The following is a 19705-nucleotide window of genomic DNA, read 5'->3' on the forward strand; positions in this document are numbered from 1 at the left end:
TATATATGGGAAATAAATATGTAAAAAGATAAAAAGTGCAGACACTGTTTTCTCTTTAATGCTTGAATTTAGTCAACATGCTTCTTGGTACTGCTTTGTATTTATTTTACTTATTTGATTTATAAATAAGTAAAATAATTTATAAGTAATTATACTTATATATACTTATTATTATTATTATTATGTATAATTTATAAGTAAATTATACTTAAATTAACATAATTATACTTAAATATACGCAATTATTCTTAAATATACGTAAATCCCCCCCCCCCCCCAAAAAAAAACCCCCCACGCCCCCCCAAAAAAATATATCACCAGCCGCCACTGCTCAGACGGCCAAATTGTGGCCAGCTTTAGTTCCAGTGATGGGAACTCTTAATGCTTCAGCATACCAAAAGATGTTGGACAATGCTTTTCTTCCGTAGTATTTTTGTCTTGTTTCTAGTCCAAACATCTAAACATTCTTAAAACAAGAAGTATTTACTAGACAAGCAAAAATAATTGTCTTATTTTGGGGAAAAAACTCAAAAAAATTAAGAGAGTTTTTGGTAAGATAAGAAATGCATTTTTTCCTTAAAAAAACACTTTTTTTGCAGTGTTCTAAATAGAACCATTTTTAAGTGCCAAAAGGGTTCTTTCTTGTCATTATAGAACCTTTTTATATAGCATAAAAGGCTCTTTGGAGTATACTCAACTATACTTTTATATATAACCTTTTAAGGGTTCCAAATACGTACCTCCGATAGAACCTTTTTGTCTAAGAGTAGGCTTTAATGTGGACATGATTTTGGAGAGTTTTTGAATTTTTGCATTGTTTTAGCATTACTGTTCCCTAGTGACAAATCTAGGCTCATAAAGAAATGATTAGATGAGTTTGGTGTGGAGGAACTTGACTGGCCTGCACAGAGCCCTGACCTCAACCCCATCGAACATTTTGGGATGAACTGGAATAGAGATTACAAGGCAGGCCTTCGCATCCAACATCAGTACCTGACCTCACAAATGCTGTACTGGGTGAATGGGCAAAAATTCAAAAACTCTCCAAAATTATGTCATTAAAGCCACATTAAAGCCTACTCTTAGACAAAAAGGTTCTATCGGAGCTACGTATTTGGAACCCTTAAAAGGTTATATATAAAAGTATAGTTGAGTATACTCCAAAGAGCCTTTTATGCTATATAAAGGGGTTCTATAATGTCAAGAAAGAACCCTTTTGGCACTTAAAAATGGTTCTATATAGAACACTGCAAAAAAAAGTGTTTTTTAAAGGAAAAAAGGCATTTCTTATCTTAGCAAAAACTCTCTTAATTTTGAGTTTTTTCCCCAAAATAAGACAATTACTTTTGCTTGTCTAGTAAATACTTCTTGTTTTAAGAATGTCTAGATGTTTGGACTAGAAACAAGACAAAAATACTACGGAAGAAAATAATTTTTTGCAGTGAACCTTTTAGGGGTTCCAACTACGTAGCGCCGATAGAACCTTTTAAGGTTCTGTATAGGAACTTTTCTTCTAAGAGAGTATGTATTTAGAATGTGGTGTCATTAAACCACAATTTCTGTTGGTGTAATATTCATGTGTCCCAATATAGTCCATATAGTGTATTTAACAGGTTAATTTATGGCATAACTGGAGTAATGCAGTCACAGTGAATGGACAATGCGCTGTATCTCTACATTAGCTGAGCTGTGATCAAAGATGCCAGATGTTGTTAGTATAGTCATTTGAAAACCTTCATTCAAAAATGAAACGTGTAATTTCACGCGAGCAGTGAGAAGATCTTTTATTTTAAATGTGTACCATCTGGGCATATTCTGTAAGCATGCTGTACAAATCAAAACAAAATATACAGTAATTGTAAATTATAGCTCATTAAGGTAATTAGCATACAGTTGTAGTCTATGCTCAGTGGAAGGCCATGCTGTCTCACACAGCTTGTGATAATTTGATCAGGGGACGCGTGTTTGTTTTATCCTAGCTTCATAAAACTCCTGCATTAGACTCTGCTCTTCAACTCCTGTTTAGTAATCTGCCTACGAGTGTGGTGACCAGAAATAAAGTATGTCATATTAGTATAAATGCAATTAAATTTTCTGAGAATGTGCAACTACTGCAAGATTCAATTTTCCTCTGGGTCTTTGCATATATTAATAATATCTTCTAAATAAGTTTGACTGGGCTATTGGGGACAACTTTGATGATAAAGTCAGGAAATGGGTTTTAGATGTGGAGTAGGGTGTATACAATGGCATGAGATTTGTAGCCAAAAGTAAACCAGCAAAACAATAGGCAAGTTACACACAAAAAAGCAAACAGCTAATGGCTGAACACATGCGATTGTGTTTAAATTTGTCATTCACAGTGTTGAAGGTCTATCTACCCCAATGTGTTTTGAGTAGATACTGTACAATGAGACATTGATAATGAAAACAGAAATCGTTAACTAAGAAAAATATTAATAACATGCTTGCTAATTGTGTGTGAAAAATGTGCAAACTAAATCTACGGAAAACTGAACATAGCCATTAAAATTAAAAGCTAATTCAAAATATTAACTCTTTCCCCGCCTGGGTTGCCAGCCACCGCCAGCATTTTTGATAATTTTCACATGATTTTCATGCCCCCTATAATATTTAGTTTAATGAATATCTGAACATGTAATATATCAAAAAAAAGAACATAGCTTCTGCTTTAAAAACAAAAGCAAAAAACTTTGTATTCTAGTTTTTTTTAAGGTTCATTAAAAAAAGCAATATTTTGAAAAAAATCTGAGATAATCAAGTTTTTTTTCTCCCTATAGCCCCACTCGGACAGTAATTGTTTCTCATGAGGTATTTTCATCATTGACGGGCTAGTCAGTGATTTTATTGCTGTCCAAATACATAATATCAGTGTTTTTCCCCAACACCCACGTAAAAATCCCCGTCCAAATAACCTAATGTTTTCAGACAAACACCAAGTTAAAATTTCACTGTTTATGTCCTTTTTGGCCACTGCAGAGCACCATATGGTTGCACTTTTCTGTAATTTGGATGCATTTTAAAGATCTAGCTTTTTATTACTCAAATGCTGGCAAGTATTTACAAGGGCAATATATTTCATCACCGCTCAAAAAATAAAGAGGAATGAAACATTTAAATGGGCTTTTATTACGGCAGAAATTATACAGAATATGTTAAAATAACTGCAGCATTATGTTTACCTCATGTAAATAAGAGGCTGTATTCACTTATTTCCGCTCATTTTCATGTGGAATAAAATTACTTTAAAATCCTTTAATTATAATGACAGAAAACCATTTACTATAATGTGTGTCTATCTTCCTATTTTTAAGCAGATTTAAATAATTAAATAATAATTAGGATATTATTTTCCTAATATTAAATTAAATATGCATTTATTATTATAAGACTATAGCAAACATATGATATTTTATTTACAGCATACAATCGTGTTATTGCCCATGTGAGCAGCGCGTTCCCATGTGCGCAGGAGCACAAAACTCGCTCCTCCACCGTGAATAAATCACCATCCGAATGCACAAGTTTTATCACTGAGGTGGCATGCAAACGTATTTTTATGAACTTCCACATGAGAAACAATTACGAATAGGGCTTAAGACTACAATGTGCATAAGTAATGCTTTTATGTTTGTGCTTCTTTTTCACCTGTGTTTTAATCCGGAGATTCAGTACTCTTTCAGAAGATGCGTAATAGCGTACTGTATAACAGTGAAAACACAGAAAGCCATTATTCCGTCAGTGGCGTGGATTGGGGAAGCACTGTCTCAAAATTGATTGGAAAATGGCAGGTAAAAAGTTAAGTAAGGGATAAACCAAGGCTAGCCATGCATTAAACAATTGAATGCACAATGTGGTGGCAAAGAACTGTCCGATGTGAAGAGGAGTGCATTCAAAATGTTTAATGCACACCATGGATTGAATATTGACTGATGTCACTGATGTTTGTAGCGCTTAATTTGACTGTAAGGGTTAAAATGGCAGTTATTTTTGTCAGTTACCACTTGTGAGAGCTAGCGTTTCTGCTTTAAATCAGACACAGTGATAAAGCAGTGTAGTAAGGTTACGTTTATTTGAATAAATGAGAGGGGGTACCTGCATCTGTGCATTGGCTTTCTGCAATGAAGATGTGAGTTGAATTATAAAACAGTGACTTGCTGAGTAATATAATGCAAAGATTTAGTAGCAAAGTTAAATATACTAAGCAATGCCACGGGGCAGCGTTAACCACAAGTTCTGTGCTCCTGTTTCTGTGTGTGTGCAGCAGCGAGATCTCCACTCTCTGTGTACTAATATTAAAGGATTAGTTCACTTTAAAATGAACATTTCTTAATCATTTACTCACCTGCATCTCATCAAGATGTTAGTTTCTTTTTTTCTTCAGTCGGAAAGAAATTAAGTTTGAGGAAAACATTCCAGTATTTTTCTTCACATAATGGACTTCAATGGCAACCAAAATGTTGAGGGACCAAATCAAGGCGGTTTCAAAGGAAGGGCTTCAGAATCTCTGCATGATCCTAGCTGAAGAATATACGGTCTTATCTAGCCAAGCCATCAATCATTTTGAAGAAATAATAAACATTTAAATACTTTTTAACCTACTACAGTGCTCATCTTGTGCTTCTCTGTGACGTGCCACAGATTGTGCAATCACGTCTGAAAGGTCACGCTAGACCTAGGCAGAACTACCGCCCCAAGCGAACGTGCGAAGACTAATTCAAACGGCCTTTACCAAAAAACCTCCAAACTTCAACTTCTGTTTAACCTTTTTTTTGAAAGGACTTTTGTATTAGTCTTCGCACGAGCACTTTGTAAACACGGGGTGGGACTTCTGCCTATGTTTAGCGTGACTTTCCCAACGTGGATTACACAATCAGTGGAGTGTCAAAAAATTTCTAGATTTTTTTTTTAGCAAATGGCCGATGGTTTCGCTAGATAAGACCCGATTCCTCATCTGGGATCGCGCAGAGCCTCTAAATCCCTTTGAAATTGTGTTGATTTGGTCCTTCAAAATTTTGGTTCACATTGAAGTCTACTATATGGAGAAAAATCCTGAAATGTTTTCAAAATACTTCATTTCTTTTCCGCTGAAGGAAGACAGACACTAGCATCTTGGATGAGATGGGGGTGAGTAAATTATCAGGCAATGTTCATTTTGAAGTGAACTAATCCTTTAAAGCAGCACACATGTCATCCCTATAACACACCCCTTACGATATTGATCCGGCCTTTTGTTCAAACAGGGTGCGTTGCAGGACTGATCCCAGCTTTGTTATTAGGTCCCCATCCTGGGATGTGTTAGCGTTCACACAGAAGGCTAGTAATAGTAATTCTAGTAATTATATGGCAATTTTCTGGGATCAACGCTCTGTGTGTAAGAGGCTATATGGTAGGCTACACTGATTAAACTGACTTGGAACTATCGGTGCATTAAACGGTTTGGTAACACTTTACAATATGGGTCACTAATATGCATTAGGGACTTTAAGCAATATCTGCTGATAAAACGGCAACAGCCACCAGATTAAAACTGTTAACTGATCACTAAGCAACAATAAGGAGGATGGCTTAATGGATCATTTAGCAAAATACAAAATAAATGTCATTTAAAAAAAAACAAGAGAAGGGTTGCTTTTGGCATTAAATTCTACACAGATACAATTAAAATGCCACATAACCATAAAATAAACATTTACTTCTGTAATCTGTCACGTATTAAAGACTCCGGCAAATCAGCTGTTCTCTTGTAGGCGGTTACAGTGGAACTAGTGTTGGGTCCGAGTCCGCCTTTGTCGAGTTCAAGTCAAGACCAAGTCTTAAATAATAAAGTCCGAGTCCAAAGGGGCCGTACTGTAGAACACCTTAAAGTCATGCTCCTACAGCTGTTGCTTAAGGTCCCTAATAATTCATGCTTAATGCACAGATAATAGTGTTAATGTATGACTCAAGAAGAACTAAACCATTTGTTTATAATAGATTAACGTGCTTCAAACAGTAAAGTCATAACATAGTGATCTATTTGCAAATTGTTAATTATAGCATACAACTGGAAGCTGAAGTACATAGCTTTGACCAAGTGTGGTATTTAACACATTATTATTAGTTAATACTAAATGATATTAAGGACTTAATACATGATGACATGTAATTAATAGCAATTCATATATCCCTTAATCTATTAATCATAGACTCTTTATTGGTTGCTGATGCTGTAATCATTAATAAATGGTTTAGTTCCTCATGAGTCAAACATTAACACGCGATTATCTGTGCATTAGCCCGTATTGTAAAGTGTTACTAACTGTCTTATTGCACACCTTTAGACAGACCATGGTATAATATAAACTATAATATAAATAATACTAAAGTAACACTAGATGTTTTAATGACATGCGTGCAGCCATGACTTATTGTGATGAATGATCTAGAATAGGCATGTGCCTTCACAGGCTTTGACCTCTTTTTAGTGATGGAGCTTTTTACTCTCATGACATGGTACATAAAACTGTTTTTATGTTTTTTTTAGGCCCTAGCATGGCCTGTGGGGAGAAGTACGCCACCTTGCCTGCCAGCACACAGTGTGGCCCCATGAAGCTCATGAGTCTTGAGGAAGCCCAGGCTCGCTCTCTCAGTCCCAACCACCCCGCAATGAGAGAGAGGCAAAGAGAAAACAGCCTTCCAGATACCAGCACTGCGGCCATGTATCATACAGTAATAGATCTGTCTGACAGCAGGTATGATATATACCATATATTTATGCGTGGCTACACACACTCCCTAGCATGTGTACTTTAGGTTTAAACATTAACAGTGTTGAAACTGTATACATAAACTGTCACTATTTACAGTAATCCGGTTAATGCTTTTTATGACCCAGAGAACAGCTTCTACATTTAAAACATTTTCAATACATTCTCAAACATGCATAAACCTTCTCACATCACAGAAGAAAATTCTCAGGAAAATCTAAGAAGTGGAAGTCCATCTTCAGTCTTGGACGATCTGTCATCGACTCTAAAGGGAAACTGAGTCGCAATGGGAGTGTGTTTATGAGAGGCCAAAATTCCTCCGGTAAGAAAGAAACATCCGAAAACAAGTTCAGTTTGACTAAAAGCAAGTAACAATGTCCATAGAAACATTTTTTTAACAAACATTGTAGTTTGTTTGTTTTGCTTGACGTGCAGATATGTTGATGTGCAGAACACACACTGGCTTGCTTTACTGACGGTTTTATGAATTTTTCTGGTGTTTTTTTGTTTGTTTGAACAGAAAATATTATGCATATTTCTAAAAAACTAATTCAGCTGTACAGATCCAAAATTCTGTTATACATGAGCTTCCCTTCTCAACTGTTTACATTCACTTAATTCATAACCAACTGTGTTAATGAGGACATTCTGACATAATTGTGTCCATTCAAGTGCAAGAAGATGCAAAAGAGAACATAAAATCAGTATTGATGCACTATAAGAGAGATGGCTTTCTGCGTGCACGCTTTAGATGTGTGTGTGCGTACAGAAAACAGAGTACCGAACTGAATTCTCTTTTGCAGTTTCCTGCACTTGAATGGTTCAAATCTGCACACAGGAATCGGAAATCACGTGTCCTATCGAATCCAGGATTCTTGCAAATTTTTAACAGGTTCTCATGCCCAACCCTATTTGTGACACAGCTTCTCAAGAATAAAAATGTAGGGCGACATTGATTTAGAATTGATTGGATGGTTGTGGTTTGCTATTGGGTCGATCTCATGTGAGTGACAGGTTGTCCCACCCACACAATTTTAGTGTCATATTATAGCTAATTTAGCTTTTGTTTATGGTATGAAAAAAATTATCTTTTTTCATAATATAAATATAAAATTATTATATATATATATATATATATATAATTTATGTTTTATGCTTGTTTTCTCTCTTAAACAGAAAAACCTGCTATACGGCCATCCAAAAGCATGGACTCTCTCTGTTCTTTTCCAGCAGCAGGTGGGGCTAGATCTCCATAAATATACTTACCGTAGTGTGCTGTCCTTTTTCTTCAACATTTGTTAAAACAAGAGGTTTGCACAGATACATATATAATCAATGTATATAAAAATACATTACATATTAAAAAGTAAGTAATTAAGTCACTACATTATTTACGGTGTCAGTGCGGCAAAGTAAGTTATAATTGCATTATTGCATTACAGAATAGGTTCATGACAGGTTTATATCTCAAAGAAGGCTTAGTTTTATCTTTTTATTAGTTTGTGCATGACTGAAATATAAAAAGTAATAATTCTTTAAGCAGCTAGTTTCAACAAGTGGATGTAGTTGATGGAAGGGCGCATCACATTAACTAAATGCATGCTTCGTTTGACAAAAAGTTTAAGTTTAAAGGTGCACTATGTAAAAAATGTTGCAGTAAAATATCCAAAAGACACTAGGCCAGTGTTATATATTTTGTTCAGTTGAGTACTTACAATATCCCAAATGTTTCCAACTATTTGTAAATCTTGAGAAAATTGCTATTTTAACTAAGGAGCCGTGACATCTGAGCGAGTCGCCTGTCAATTGCGTCATATCTGCGTTACTCCCGGTTTTTGGTTATATTCTACAGAAGCGTTTTACGCCTGATGAACGATTACAGCTTACACACTGCATGCGGATGCGGTCCGGCGATCCGTTCCAGGAGCGGTGCGTATAAAGCAATGTGCCAATCGTTTCCACAATGAATCTATTTTTTGCTGTGCTGGATGTGCTAAATTAAAGTGACAGAGCATTGATTGCATTAAAATAAACATGTATTGATGCGAAAATTTAGTAATTTCACCACAGATGCATATAATTTGAATATAATTTACAATTCTACAATTCAAAGTCATCACGTGGCTTTTTTTGCCTGAGGTAAAGCAAGGAAAACAACACCATACCAGGAATTTAGCTAAATAATGTGACAATGGATTACACTCCATTCTCCTTTCTTGGAGATGAAAAAACTAAGTTCTTTATGACCTGTTGGATTTCTTGTAAAATAAAAAATAAATTTTTTTTTTTTTTATCTGTTGTAGGCTACTGTTTGTGATTTTAAGATTGACTATAACATGTTTTAATGTTTTGCCATTTGCGTGAGCTATGTAATATATACATCTAAAGACTACAAAAATATAAAGGAATTGGAATAAAATGTTGTTTATAATATGGCTTTTAAACGTGTAATCTATGAAAGAGTGTATACAAGTGAATTGAAATGATGACAAGCCATGTTCAGTAGCTTAACAACTTTCAAATTTGAAATAAAAATATTGAATGAATGCAGTATTTGTGGTATACAGCCGTGAATCGGTTACGCACTGCAAACGTGCAGCATATCTGAAACTGAAAGCACAACAGCTTGTGCTGCTCCAGCATCGCATAAACAATGCAACACACACTGCTGACAGAGTAGGCCTATGTGTGAAACGGGCGTTACTCTCACTGCAGTGTGAACAAGTGTCACAGCAGCCGCAAACGCACAGAGTAATGTCATAACATCATTTTCTACACACTCAAATGTATCTAATATGATAAACAGAGCAGAGTTACCTCATACTCATGACCGGAAAAGCGGAAATGGTGCCGGCAACTGTGGTATAATAAAAGTCCCGCTGCTCGCGAGCCGTGTGTTTGCGTAACAATCGCTCAATCAAGTGGCTCAGCTCCACAACACTCGGTCCTGCTCTGCTTCATACTACAGTAACGTTAATAATCTCATCCATCAACATGATTTCTGCCCGTGTCCTATCCCGATTCTTTTCCACCGGCTGTGAGGTGAAGACCACATGAGATTCTGAGCTCAAACTTGCCGTCATCAAACTACACCTTTGTTTTGAAAAGGTGACCTCTAGCAGGCAGAAAAGTTACATAGTGCACCTTTAATAAAATGTTTTGCCTGATATTGTGTCATGTCATACAAACATTCATTTTTAAAGGGTTAGTTTACCCCAAAATTAAAATGATATCATTAATTAGTCACCCTCATGTCATTCCACACACGTAACACTTTGTTAATGCTCAGAAGATCATGAAGATCATTTTGATGAAATCTGAGAGCTTTCTCTGCATTGGGAGCAATGCAATTTATACATGTAAGCCCCAGAAAGGTAGTAAAGACATCATTAAAGTAATCCATGTGACTCCAAAGGTTTAACCTTTTAATTTTATGAAGCGACAAAAAAACAACAACAACAAAAACATCATTTACCAATATATTTACAAAATAACATTATCCAAAGCGCATTCCCGGAGCTCGAGTCAACACAACACGAATGTGACGTGGTGCTCTCCCTACTGGATTACAGGTCAATATTTTCGTGAATAAAGTGGTAAATTATAAGGGGGATTTTTTTTGCTAACAAATCACTCACGTCGCTTCATTAAACTGAGGTTAAACCTCTGGAGTCACATGGATTACTTTATTGATGTCTTTCCTATTGCTGTGGACCCTGAATGTATAAGTTGCATGGCTCTCAATGGAGGGACTGTAAGCTCTCGGATTTTATCAAAAATATCTTCATTTGTGTTCCAAAGATGAACGAAGGTCTTAAGGGTTTGGAACGACATGAGGGTGAGTAATTAATGTCAGAATTGTCATTTTTGGGTGTACTAACCCTTTAAGTGTGGCTGAAGTGTGAAAATGCTTTCTGGTCTTACAATTTTTCTCTTTTTCACTCCCATTCAGATGAGGACAAAGTACCAACAGAAGGAAGCAATGGCATCTTCGTCCCAGCTCTTAAATCCCGAACCCTGGGCTCAGATATCAACTACAATCTGAACAAAAAGGATCCAAACTCGGACTTAGATCCTCATACTGCTTCAGGAGGATGTCTGAGTGAGAAAAGAGGAGCATCAAATGCCTCTTCTTCAACACCATCTTTATCCTCACTGCATAAAACTCTTCCAGAACAGCTGAAAGTTTTCAAAGGTGACGACCGCAGTGGCTGCCAGCCCACATCGCCTAAAAACCGTCGGATGTTGTATTCTGGATCTGCCAATAATGGATCATCTAGACCGTCTTTTCCAGGCAGCCTGTTTCCGCTGGAGTCTTCACCACGGCACCAGCGGAAGGCCCTCAACATTTCAGAGCCGTTTGCAGTGTCTGTACCTTTACGTGTGTCTGCAGTTATTAACTCTAACAGCACCCCCTGCAGGGCACCAGGCAAAGAACGGGACAGGGGTTTAGGGGGACTCTTTAAGCCTCCTAAGGAGGCAGGACCTCCGGAAGCCCATCGCCGTGAAAGTATCGGCACTGCTGGATTCCCCGTCCACATCGGTGGCAGCAGTGGGAACTTCACATTCACAGACTGGGAGACTGGACTAGCGGCTCACACCAACAGCACTGGGTACAGAGAGCACCCGCTTAGTGACAGCAGCGGAGGCAGCGGATGCAGTATCTATAGCAACAGCAGCTCTTTCCCCATGGAGAAGGAGGATCAGACAGGGGATGTGATCACTTTGGGAACAACAAAGAGTATGACGATTGTGTGTGTGACTGTGTGTGTGGTTCAGGTATTCCTTACATTATGGGGACAAAATATAAACATGTTTTGGTCCCTGTGATGAAAAGAGCTTATAAATCATACTAAATTATGTTTTTTGACAAATGTAAAAATGCATAAGGTTTTGTGTGATTTAGGGTTAGGGTTAGTGTAAGGGGAGAGAATATAAAGTTTGTACAGTATTAAAATTATTATGTCCATGGAAAGTCACCAAAAAGATACCAAAAGAGAGAGATTAATTACATTTTAATGTCCAATGTCCAATCCTGCTCCTGGAGGGCCAGTGACTGTCCTGCAGACCTGAAACCTGAACCAGCAAATCAAGGTCTTACTAGGCATAAAAACTTTCCAGCAGGTGTGTTGAGGCAAGCTGGAGCTAAACTCTGCAGGACAGCGGTCTCCAGGACCAACTTTGGACACCCTTGCCCTGAGTTAAACACTGACATACTCTTTAACTCGTTCATTATCTACCATACCATTAACTCTTCTACCCTAACAGATTATTACATTGATTTGTCTGTACTTTCTCAGGTAAGGATGCAGAAGTGAGTGAGCTGATAGCCAGTGTGGAGAATTTTGAACCTCAGGTGTCATCTGAGACTAAAGCAATAGGGGAAGAACTGGAAACTACATCAACACAACAAGAAATTACAAAATTGGAAAAACTGGTATGATTTTAACTGATAAAGTAGGCCATGTTAGAATTAATTGTACCCCTGTAGTTTTTAATATGACTGAAGTACTACCGGTACTAGTATATAACTAAATATAACTGTAAAATTACTCAAGATGGAAAGATCATGGTGATACATATGTGTATTCTTCCTCACTTAACTCCTAATTTATAAAAATGTTTTAAGGGATAGCTCACCTCAAAATGAAAATTCTATGACCATTCACTTCCAACCTAAATACTTTCGGTCAACACAAATGAAGATATTTTTTAGTAAACCTGAGAAATGCATGTCCTTCCATTGAAAGTCTAAGTAACCAAAATGTTGATTATTCAGAGAGTTCATAAAGCATTATAAGTGTAATCCATACGCTACATATCAAGCAGTTTACTCCAAATCTTCTGAAGATACACAATTAATATGATGAACAGATTTTATTCATATGTAAGCATTGATCAGTGAATGTTTGCTCGACGTGCAAGAACCAATGAGGTTTGATCTTCTGCATTAATCAAGTACGGTTGAGCATCCATCCAGGTATCTTTGAAATACTAATTTCAACATACTACGATTTCGGACACAGTAATTCTAATTTCGAATACTATTTAGAATGGATAGTATGTGAATTGGGACGCAGCATTAGCTTAAACTGCGCAATTCATGTATTACATTAACAATTTTTATGACATTTTCAACTGTTAAAGTTTTGGTGGAATGGATTTTTAATGGAGGGACAGAAATCTCTCAGGTTTCATTAATATACCTTTATTTGTGTTCCAAAGATGAACAGAAATTTGATGGGTTTGGAACGATATGATAAATGATGATAGAATTTACATTTTTAAGTGATGTAGGCACCCTTTAAACTGTTGTCTTAAAGAGATCTCAAACCGGACAAGTTTAGCGCTGTGCCGCGTCTTTAAATTTCGAACACATTATTGTCTATGATTATGCACACCGGCAGAGCTTTTCGACGTCTGACCGCGGCGCCCAGCTATGACTGAGGATGCTGTTCAAAATCCAGCCGTGCCACAGAGCAACATTTGCCTAGTTTTACATTAAATTTGCATTATAATTGTCTCAAATCATTGTTAATGTACATACTGACTTCACCCTGTGCTGCAAAATATATTTATCTTTACAATTATAGATTCACTACTTGAATAAAACCTTAAAACGGACCTATCGGGAAAGTCTGGATACTATTGCTGAAAATAGCGTAGAGTAGCTATAGCGTAACAATGAAAAACTGAACTGAAATTGGGAAATACCCTGAATTATGTGACAAACCACTGATTCTGAGGGAAAAAATACAGATATCATCTGTGTGGATGAAGACTGCTGATGTTTTTGGTTTTTCAGGTTAGATTTAATGTAAGTTACGACCTGTGGTAAAATGTTCAGGCTGCAGACTTAGCAACGATTGCATTTAGTACAATCATAACAGTATAGACATTATCTTAGTTTCATAATGTCTTTAAACATAATATTTCTGACCATTAACTGATAATCATAGAATGCGCGCAACTGGTATGCGATACTTGTGAGTTTAAGAGATGCAGAGCGGCACTGCACTTCTCATCCGGTCTGTGAACCCCTTTAGAAAGACATAATTGTGGCCTCAGACATATTATTGGAATGCATATCTCTAACCAGTCCTCACAATATTTCTTATTTTTGTTTCTCTGATAGGAAGTACTCAACAAGGTGTCATCATCTGGCATACATCAGAAAGTTTCAGTCACTGAGGCTAAAACAAATACACTAGATGAACAGGTGAAGCCCAGCTTCACCAAGATGACTGGGAACGAGGACAGTCTCAAGCTAAGCAGTCAAGTGCGGAGAAGAAGTAGTTTGCCAGCAAATACTGCTTCATCAAAGGGACTCTTTATAGACCTTACCAAAAACGTAATGTTTGATCATTCTGGTGCTACTACGTTTAATTCTGTCGTTAAGCATATTCCTGAAAGATTGTTGTCATGTGATGGTGGCTGGAATTACTTGGATAATGATGTTGACAGGACAGACTACAAGAGACTAGAGACACAAAACATAATAACATCCAATCTACAACTTTCCCCATTTCTCCACCTAAAGGAAACAGATATTCTCCAAGATGCAGAGCCATGCAGTGAAGAGGAACTAAGAGCAGATCCTGTCGAGAAAGACAACACTTCCAAAAGTGACTCCAGAGATCTTTCAAGCAGTTATGTAAAATCAGATATTCAGACCGCTCTTCACTCTGACACAAAAGAACCATTAGAAGCAAAGGATATATGTACAAAAGAAAATAAAGAGGTTAGCGATGAACCTAAGAAACTTGACTTAACAGGAAGAATCAAGGGAAGCTTAGATAGACTCTCAAGTTGTCTGAACGAACAACATTTCACGTTGGAGGTTTTGCATCAAGAGGATGTAGACACATGGGGGAGTAATTTGGGTGGTTTGGATCAGGTTGAACCATGGGAAGACTTGTGTTCTGCCAAGCAGTGGGTGACAAGCCCTCTGCACTCACCAAAACTTGAGGATCACTTACCTACGCCTAAAGAGACTATACCATGTCAAGCAATTCACTGCCAAGCTCTTGATAAGCCAAAAGTGGACGAGTTGCCCAACAGCAGGAAGGATGACACTAAAGAAAAAACTGCGCTTAATGACACATCATCTCAAACAGAGGCTGCTGTAACAGCCTGTGAACTATTAAACCCAACAGGAAACAAAAATGCAGACACAGATGCTCGTTTTGCACAAGTAACAGTGCATTTTGACACTGATAACCGCAAGTGGATGGGAGACAAAGATGACTGCAAACTGGAGATTCCACAGGTTAAGATATTGAAGACATTCACTGATTCAGACGAGACCACTAAACTGCAAGACTTGAGCAAAGCAAAACAGAAGCGCTCCTTTCCCTCTCAGAGATTTCACCGACAGACTTCCCATGAGTCCTGTGCTATGGAAAGAAGCCAAGAAAACATTAGACCTAAACTCAGGCCATACTCCTTAAACCTTGATTTAGGACACCAAGGATTCAGAGACATCTCAAATAGTCAGTATCTGAAAAGTGCAAAGGAATCGATTGCACATGAATGGGCGACACCTGAAGACAAACATGGGAGCTCTTCTCTAGAGCTGGAGCTTTTCCTGAGTGGCTCCAAGGCACCTATGCGGCGCAACTCTGCACCAGTCAGCGTGTCATCAGTTCGCACTGCATTCATGATAAAAACTTGCCAAGCTAAAGCTGTTCCTGTTATTCCACCAAAGATTCAGTACAGCCACATACCTCATGCCCTACCCGAGGGGAGCACTGATCAAGTAAACAAAAGTACATCTGAAAAGAAACCTGCCAAGAGCAAGTTGGGAAAAGCAGGTTCTGCACTTCCCCTCCTAAAAGCCAAAGACCAGAGGGAGGAGCTGCCAAGCATCGAACCACCATCAGGGGTTCAAAGACAGAAGCCCTTGTGCAATGAGAATTTCAAACCAACATCCATTCCAGATCTTCCAGTGTTGAGAAGGAAGCGATCTGCCAATGGAGACACCTTTATGGATCGTCCTAGACCTGAGCGCTCAACGCTTCTCCAGAGGTCTTCCTTCAGAAATCGGCCAAGACCTCAAAGTCTCATCCTGTTCAGCCCCCCTTTTCCAATCATGGACTACCCTCCGGTAGGGGAAGATGGTAAACTAGTCCTATCTCCCATTAAAGCTGAAGCATCGCCATTTGACGTCTATGCAAAAGAACTAGCTGAAAACCTCAAAACTCCAGAGGGGGTAACCTTGCGTAATAAAATGACTTTGCCAAAGAGTGGACAAAGGCTTGAAACCTCAACCAGTTGCTTTTACCAGCCACAAAGGAGGTCAATGATATTTGACAACAGAAGTAACAGGCAAATTGAGTGAGATAAGACTGACTTGTTATTGGCCATCATGTGATAACTAGCAAACGTCTAGCTTATCAAATGTGACCGAGTGTCAGTATACCCTATAGAACACACGATGATGCTTGGAAATCAAGGTGCCATTAATCTTGATAATCAGAATTGTAAGTATTAAGCTTTGTGTAAAATGCTGCTGCTGCTAAGGACTTATATCAGAGATTTTTTTTTCTATCTTTGCAAGAAAAACTGAAACATGCCTAAGGATAAACCTGGGAAACTCAACAGGCTCCTACTGTATATGTAAATACAGACTGTACAAGCACAGCTCAGTTTAAATGAACTCCATTCCCCTTCTGTTGGAACTGAAGGTCTTTTTGTCTGATGTTACTTTACATATTATGTTTACAGTTTGAGCATTTATAAATTATCTACAAATCTACATGATGGAATTAAGTGTTCAGCATGCCAGCCAATAAGAAAATAAAACTATTAAAATAGTTATAATACAGAGAAAAAACAATCATTTATTTATTCAATAGTGTCTTGTTTTGCTATTGTCACACAAAATTGTACTCTAAAGAGTAAAAATCACTTTGTACAAATGCTTGGGTAAAAGTCATTTGAAGATAGTTTAAAGGCCAATGTTCTTGAATAATTCAAACATTGTTTCAAGCTGTGTTCTCTTCTCTAGTGGATAGTAGATGCAGTATTTTCAGATCTTGATTACTTGGTTAACAGAAATATATGAAACAAATATGGCGAGGTTTCCAAAAAATATATAAGGAAAGAATATAAGGTAACTGTTAATATTTTATATAAACCTAGAGCAGAGAAGTTTTGAAAATGTATTTTGAAGCAGAAAGGGACAAGGATGAAAGATCACGATGGTGAAGTTGTCAGTTATTGTAACCAAAGAACACTAACCTTGTATGTTTTTTTTTTGTATTCAGTCACAATGGATTTATTGTATGTATTCCATTCTAAACAAAATAATAAAAGTACTTCACATGTAATGTGTACACTGTGGCAAACACTTAAGCATTTCAATGCCATATTTCTATTTGCATATTAACAATATAAGGGAACGGATTAAGCAGAATTTAAATTCAGTGCCCTTCAGCAATATTGGCACCCTTGGTAAATATTAGAAAATGTGGTTGTAAAAATAAATCTTTCATTTAAAAAAAATAATACACAAATGATAACCTTTTATTAAAGTAAAAATTTAAAGTGGCAGGAAACTCACATTATGAAATAAACGTTTTTCTCAAATGCATTTTGGCCACAATTAAGGCACCCCTAGAATTTCTTATTTGTGAAATATCTCTGAAGCATATTCCCATTCATATTCCCAGTTTTTCTTTTTTTAGCACACCATTGTGACTAGGAGTATGAATTTGTTCAGTTATGACTTCCTGTTCTACAGGAATATAAATATGAGGAAACATAAAGGCCAAATTCCCTTAACTATTCATCATTCATTTAATCAACTACAGATCTGCCTGGAAGAGGTTGTGTGTCTATATCATCCTAATGCACCAATTGAGTGGTCAAAGACTCTGGAAAGATCACAGATGAAGAATTGCAGAGATTAGTTGAGTCTCGGGGTCCGAAAGCCAAAAAAAATGATCAAACAGCCCCTACATCACCACATGTTGTTCAGGGGGGATTCAAGAAAAATCCTCCTCGCTCATCCAGAAACAAACTCCAGCATATTCAGTTTGTCAGACACGACTGGAACTTCAAGAGATCTGCTTCTATGGTCAAATGAAACCAAAAAAAGCTTTTTGGCAACAAACCCACTAGATGGGATGTAAAGTACCCCATGCACATGGCTAAACAAACACATCTTGTTCAGATACATGTTATCATGGATTCTAGCTAATAGATAAAAAACTCTAAACCTGACGGCCTCTGCTATAATGGGCCGTGGTTGGATCTTCCATCAGGACAATGATCCAAAACAAATATCAAAATCAACATACAGATGTGTGACTGAGCACAAAATGAATCTTCTGCCATGGCCGTGCAGTTCCTGACCTGAACCCTTTATAAAATGAGTGATGAACTGAGAGAGCTCTGGAGAGATTCTGTATGAAGGAATGTTCTCTGATTTCCAAACTCATCAGGCATTATAGGCAAAGACAATAATTGTGGCCAGCATAAACTAGAGAAGAACATTTCATAAAGTGAGTTTTCCCCAATTTCAATTGTTTTACTTCAATGAAAGATTTGAATTTTGAACGAAGATCAAAAGGATAAACAATCATGTAAATAAGGATAAACAATCAAGGAAAATAAATGCAGATTTATTTTCACAGCCACTTTTGGTCATATTTACTAAGGGGGCCAATTTTGGTGAAGGGCACTGTATAATACAGTACAGGTCCTTCTCAAAAAATTAGCATATTCTGATAAAGTTCTTTTTTTCCATAATGTAATGATACAAATTTAACTTTCATATATTTTAGATTCATTGCACACCAACTGAAATATTTCAGGTCTTTTATTGTTTTAATGCTGATGATTTTGGCATACAGCTCATGAAAACCCCAAATTCCTATTTCAAAAAATTAGCACATTTCATCCGACCAATAAAAGAAAAGTGTTTTTGATACAAAAAAAGTCAACCATCAAATAATTATGTTCAGTTATGCACTCAATACTTGGTCGGGAATCCTTTTGCAGAAATGACTGCTTCAATGCGGCGTGGCATGGAGGCGATCAGCCTGTGGCACTGCTGAGGTGTTCTGGAGGCCCAGGATGCTTCGATAGCGGCCTTAAGCTCATCCAGAGTGTTGGGTCTTGCGTCTCTCAACTTTCTCTTCACAATATCCCACAGATTCTCTATGGGGTTCAGGTCAGGAGAGTTGTCAGGCCAATTGAGCACAGTAATACCATGGTCAGTAAACCATTTACCAGTGGTTTTGGCACAGTGAGCAGGTGCCAGGTCGTGCTGAAAAACCAAATCTTCATCTCCATAAAGCTTTTCAGCAGATGGAAGCATGAAGTGCTCCAAAATCTCCTGATAGTGCATTGACCCTGCCCTGGATAAAACACAGTGGACCAACACCAGCAGCTGACATGGCACCCCAGACCATCACTGACTGTGGGTACTTGACACTGGACTTCAGGCATTTTGGCATTTCCTTCTCCCCAGTCTTCCTCCAGACTCTGGCACCTTGATTTCCGAATGAAATGCAAAATTTGCTTTCATCTGAAAAAAGTACTTTGGACCACTGAGGTCTGGAATCGGTCCTTCTCCACAATCTTCCTCAGGGTCCGGTCACCTCCTCTCATTGTGCAGCGTTTTTTGCCACACTTTTTCCTTCCCACTGAGGTGCCTTGATACAGCACTCTGGGAACGGCCTATTCGTTCAGAAATTTCTTTCTGTGTCTTACCCTCTCGTTGAGGGTGTCAATGATGGCCTTTTGGACCGCAGTCAGGTCGGCAGTCTTACTCATGATCGCGGTTTTGAGTAATGAACCAGGCTGGGAGTTTTTAAAAGCCTCAGGAATCTTTTGCAGGTGTTTAGAGTTAATTAGTTGATTCAGATGATCAGGTTAATAGCTCGTTTAGAGAACCTTTTCATGATATGCTCATTTTTTAAGATGGG

The 19705-nt window shown here is 37.6% G+C and overlaps 1 protein-coding gene across 1 annotated transcript in view; it reads left to right on the top strand.

Annotated features, from left to right (window-relative positions):
- Positions 1-17101, top strand: part of arhgap31 (Rho GTPase activating protein 31) — a 40636-nt gene extending 23535 nt beyond the window's left edge. The window contains exons 7-12 of the mRNA XM_067437690.1: positions 6548-6755; positions 6968-7092; positions 7947-8006; positions 10723-11511; positions 12071-12207; positions 13906-17101. Coding sequence (XP_067293791.1) covers positions 6548-6755; positions 6968-7092; positions 7947-8006; positions 10723-11511; positions 12071-12207; positions 13906-16110 — 3524 coding nt within the window. The 3' untranslated portion in view covers positions 16111-17101. The remainder of the gene's footprint in view (positions 1-6547; positions 6756-6967; positions 7093-7946; positions 8007-10722; positions 11512-12070; positions 12208-13905) is intronic.
- The last annotated feature ends 2604 nt before the right edge of the window (positions 17102-19705 follow it).

This window comes from Pseudorasbora parva, chromosome 3, assembly GCF_024679245.1.
Source record: "Pseudorasbora parva isolate DD20220531a chromosome 3, ASM2467924v1, whole genome shotgun sequence".
In the NCBI taxonomy this organism is placed as follows: Eukaryota; Metazoa; Chordata; class Actinopteri; order Cypriniformes; family Gobionidae; genus Pseudorasbora; species Pseudorasbora parva.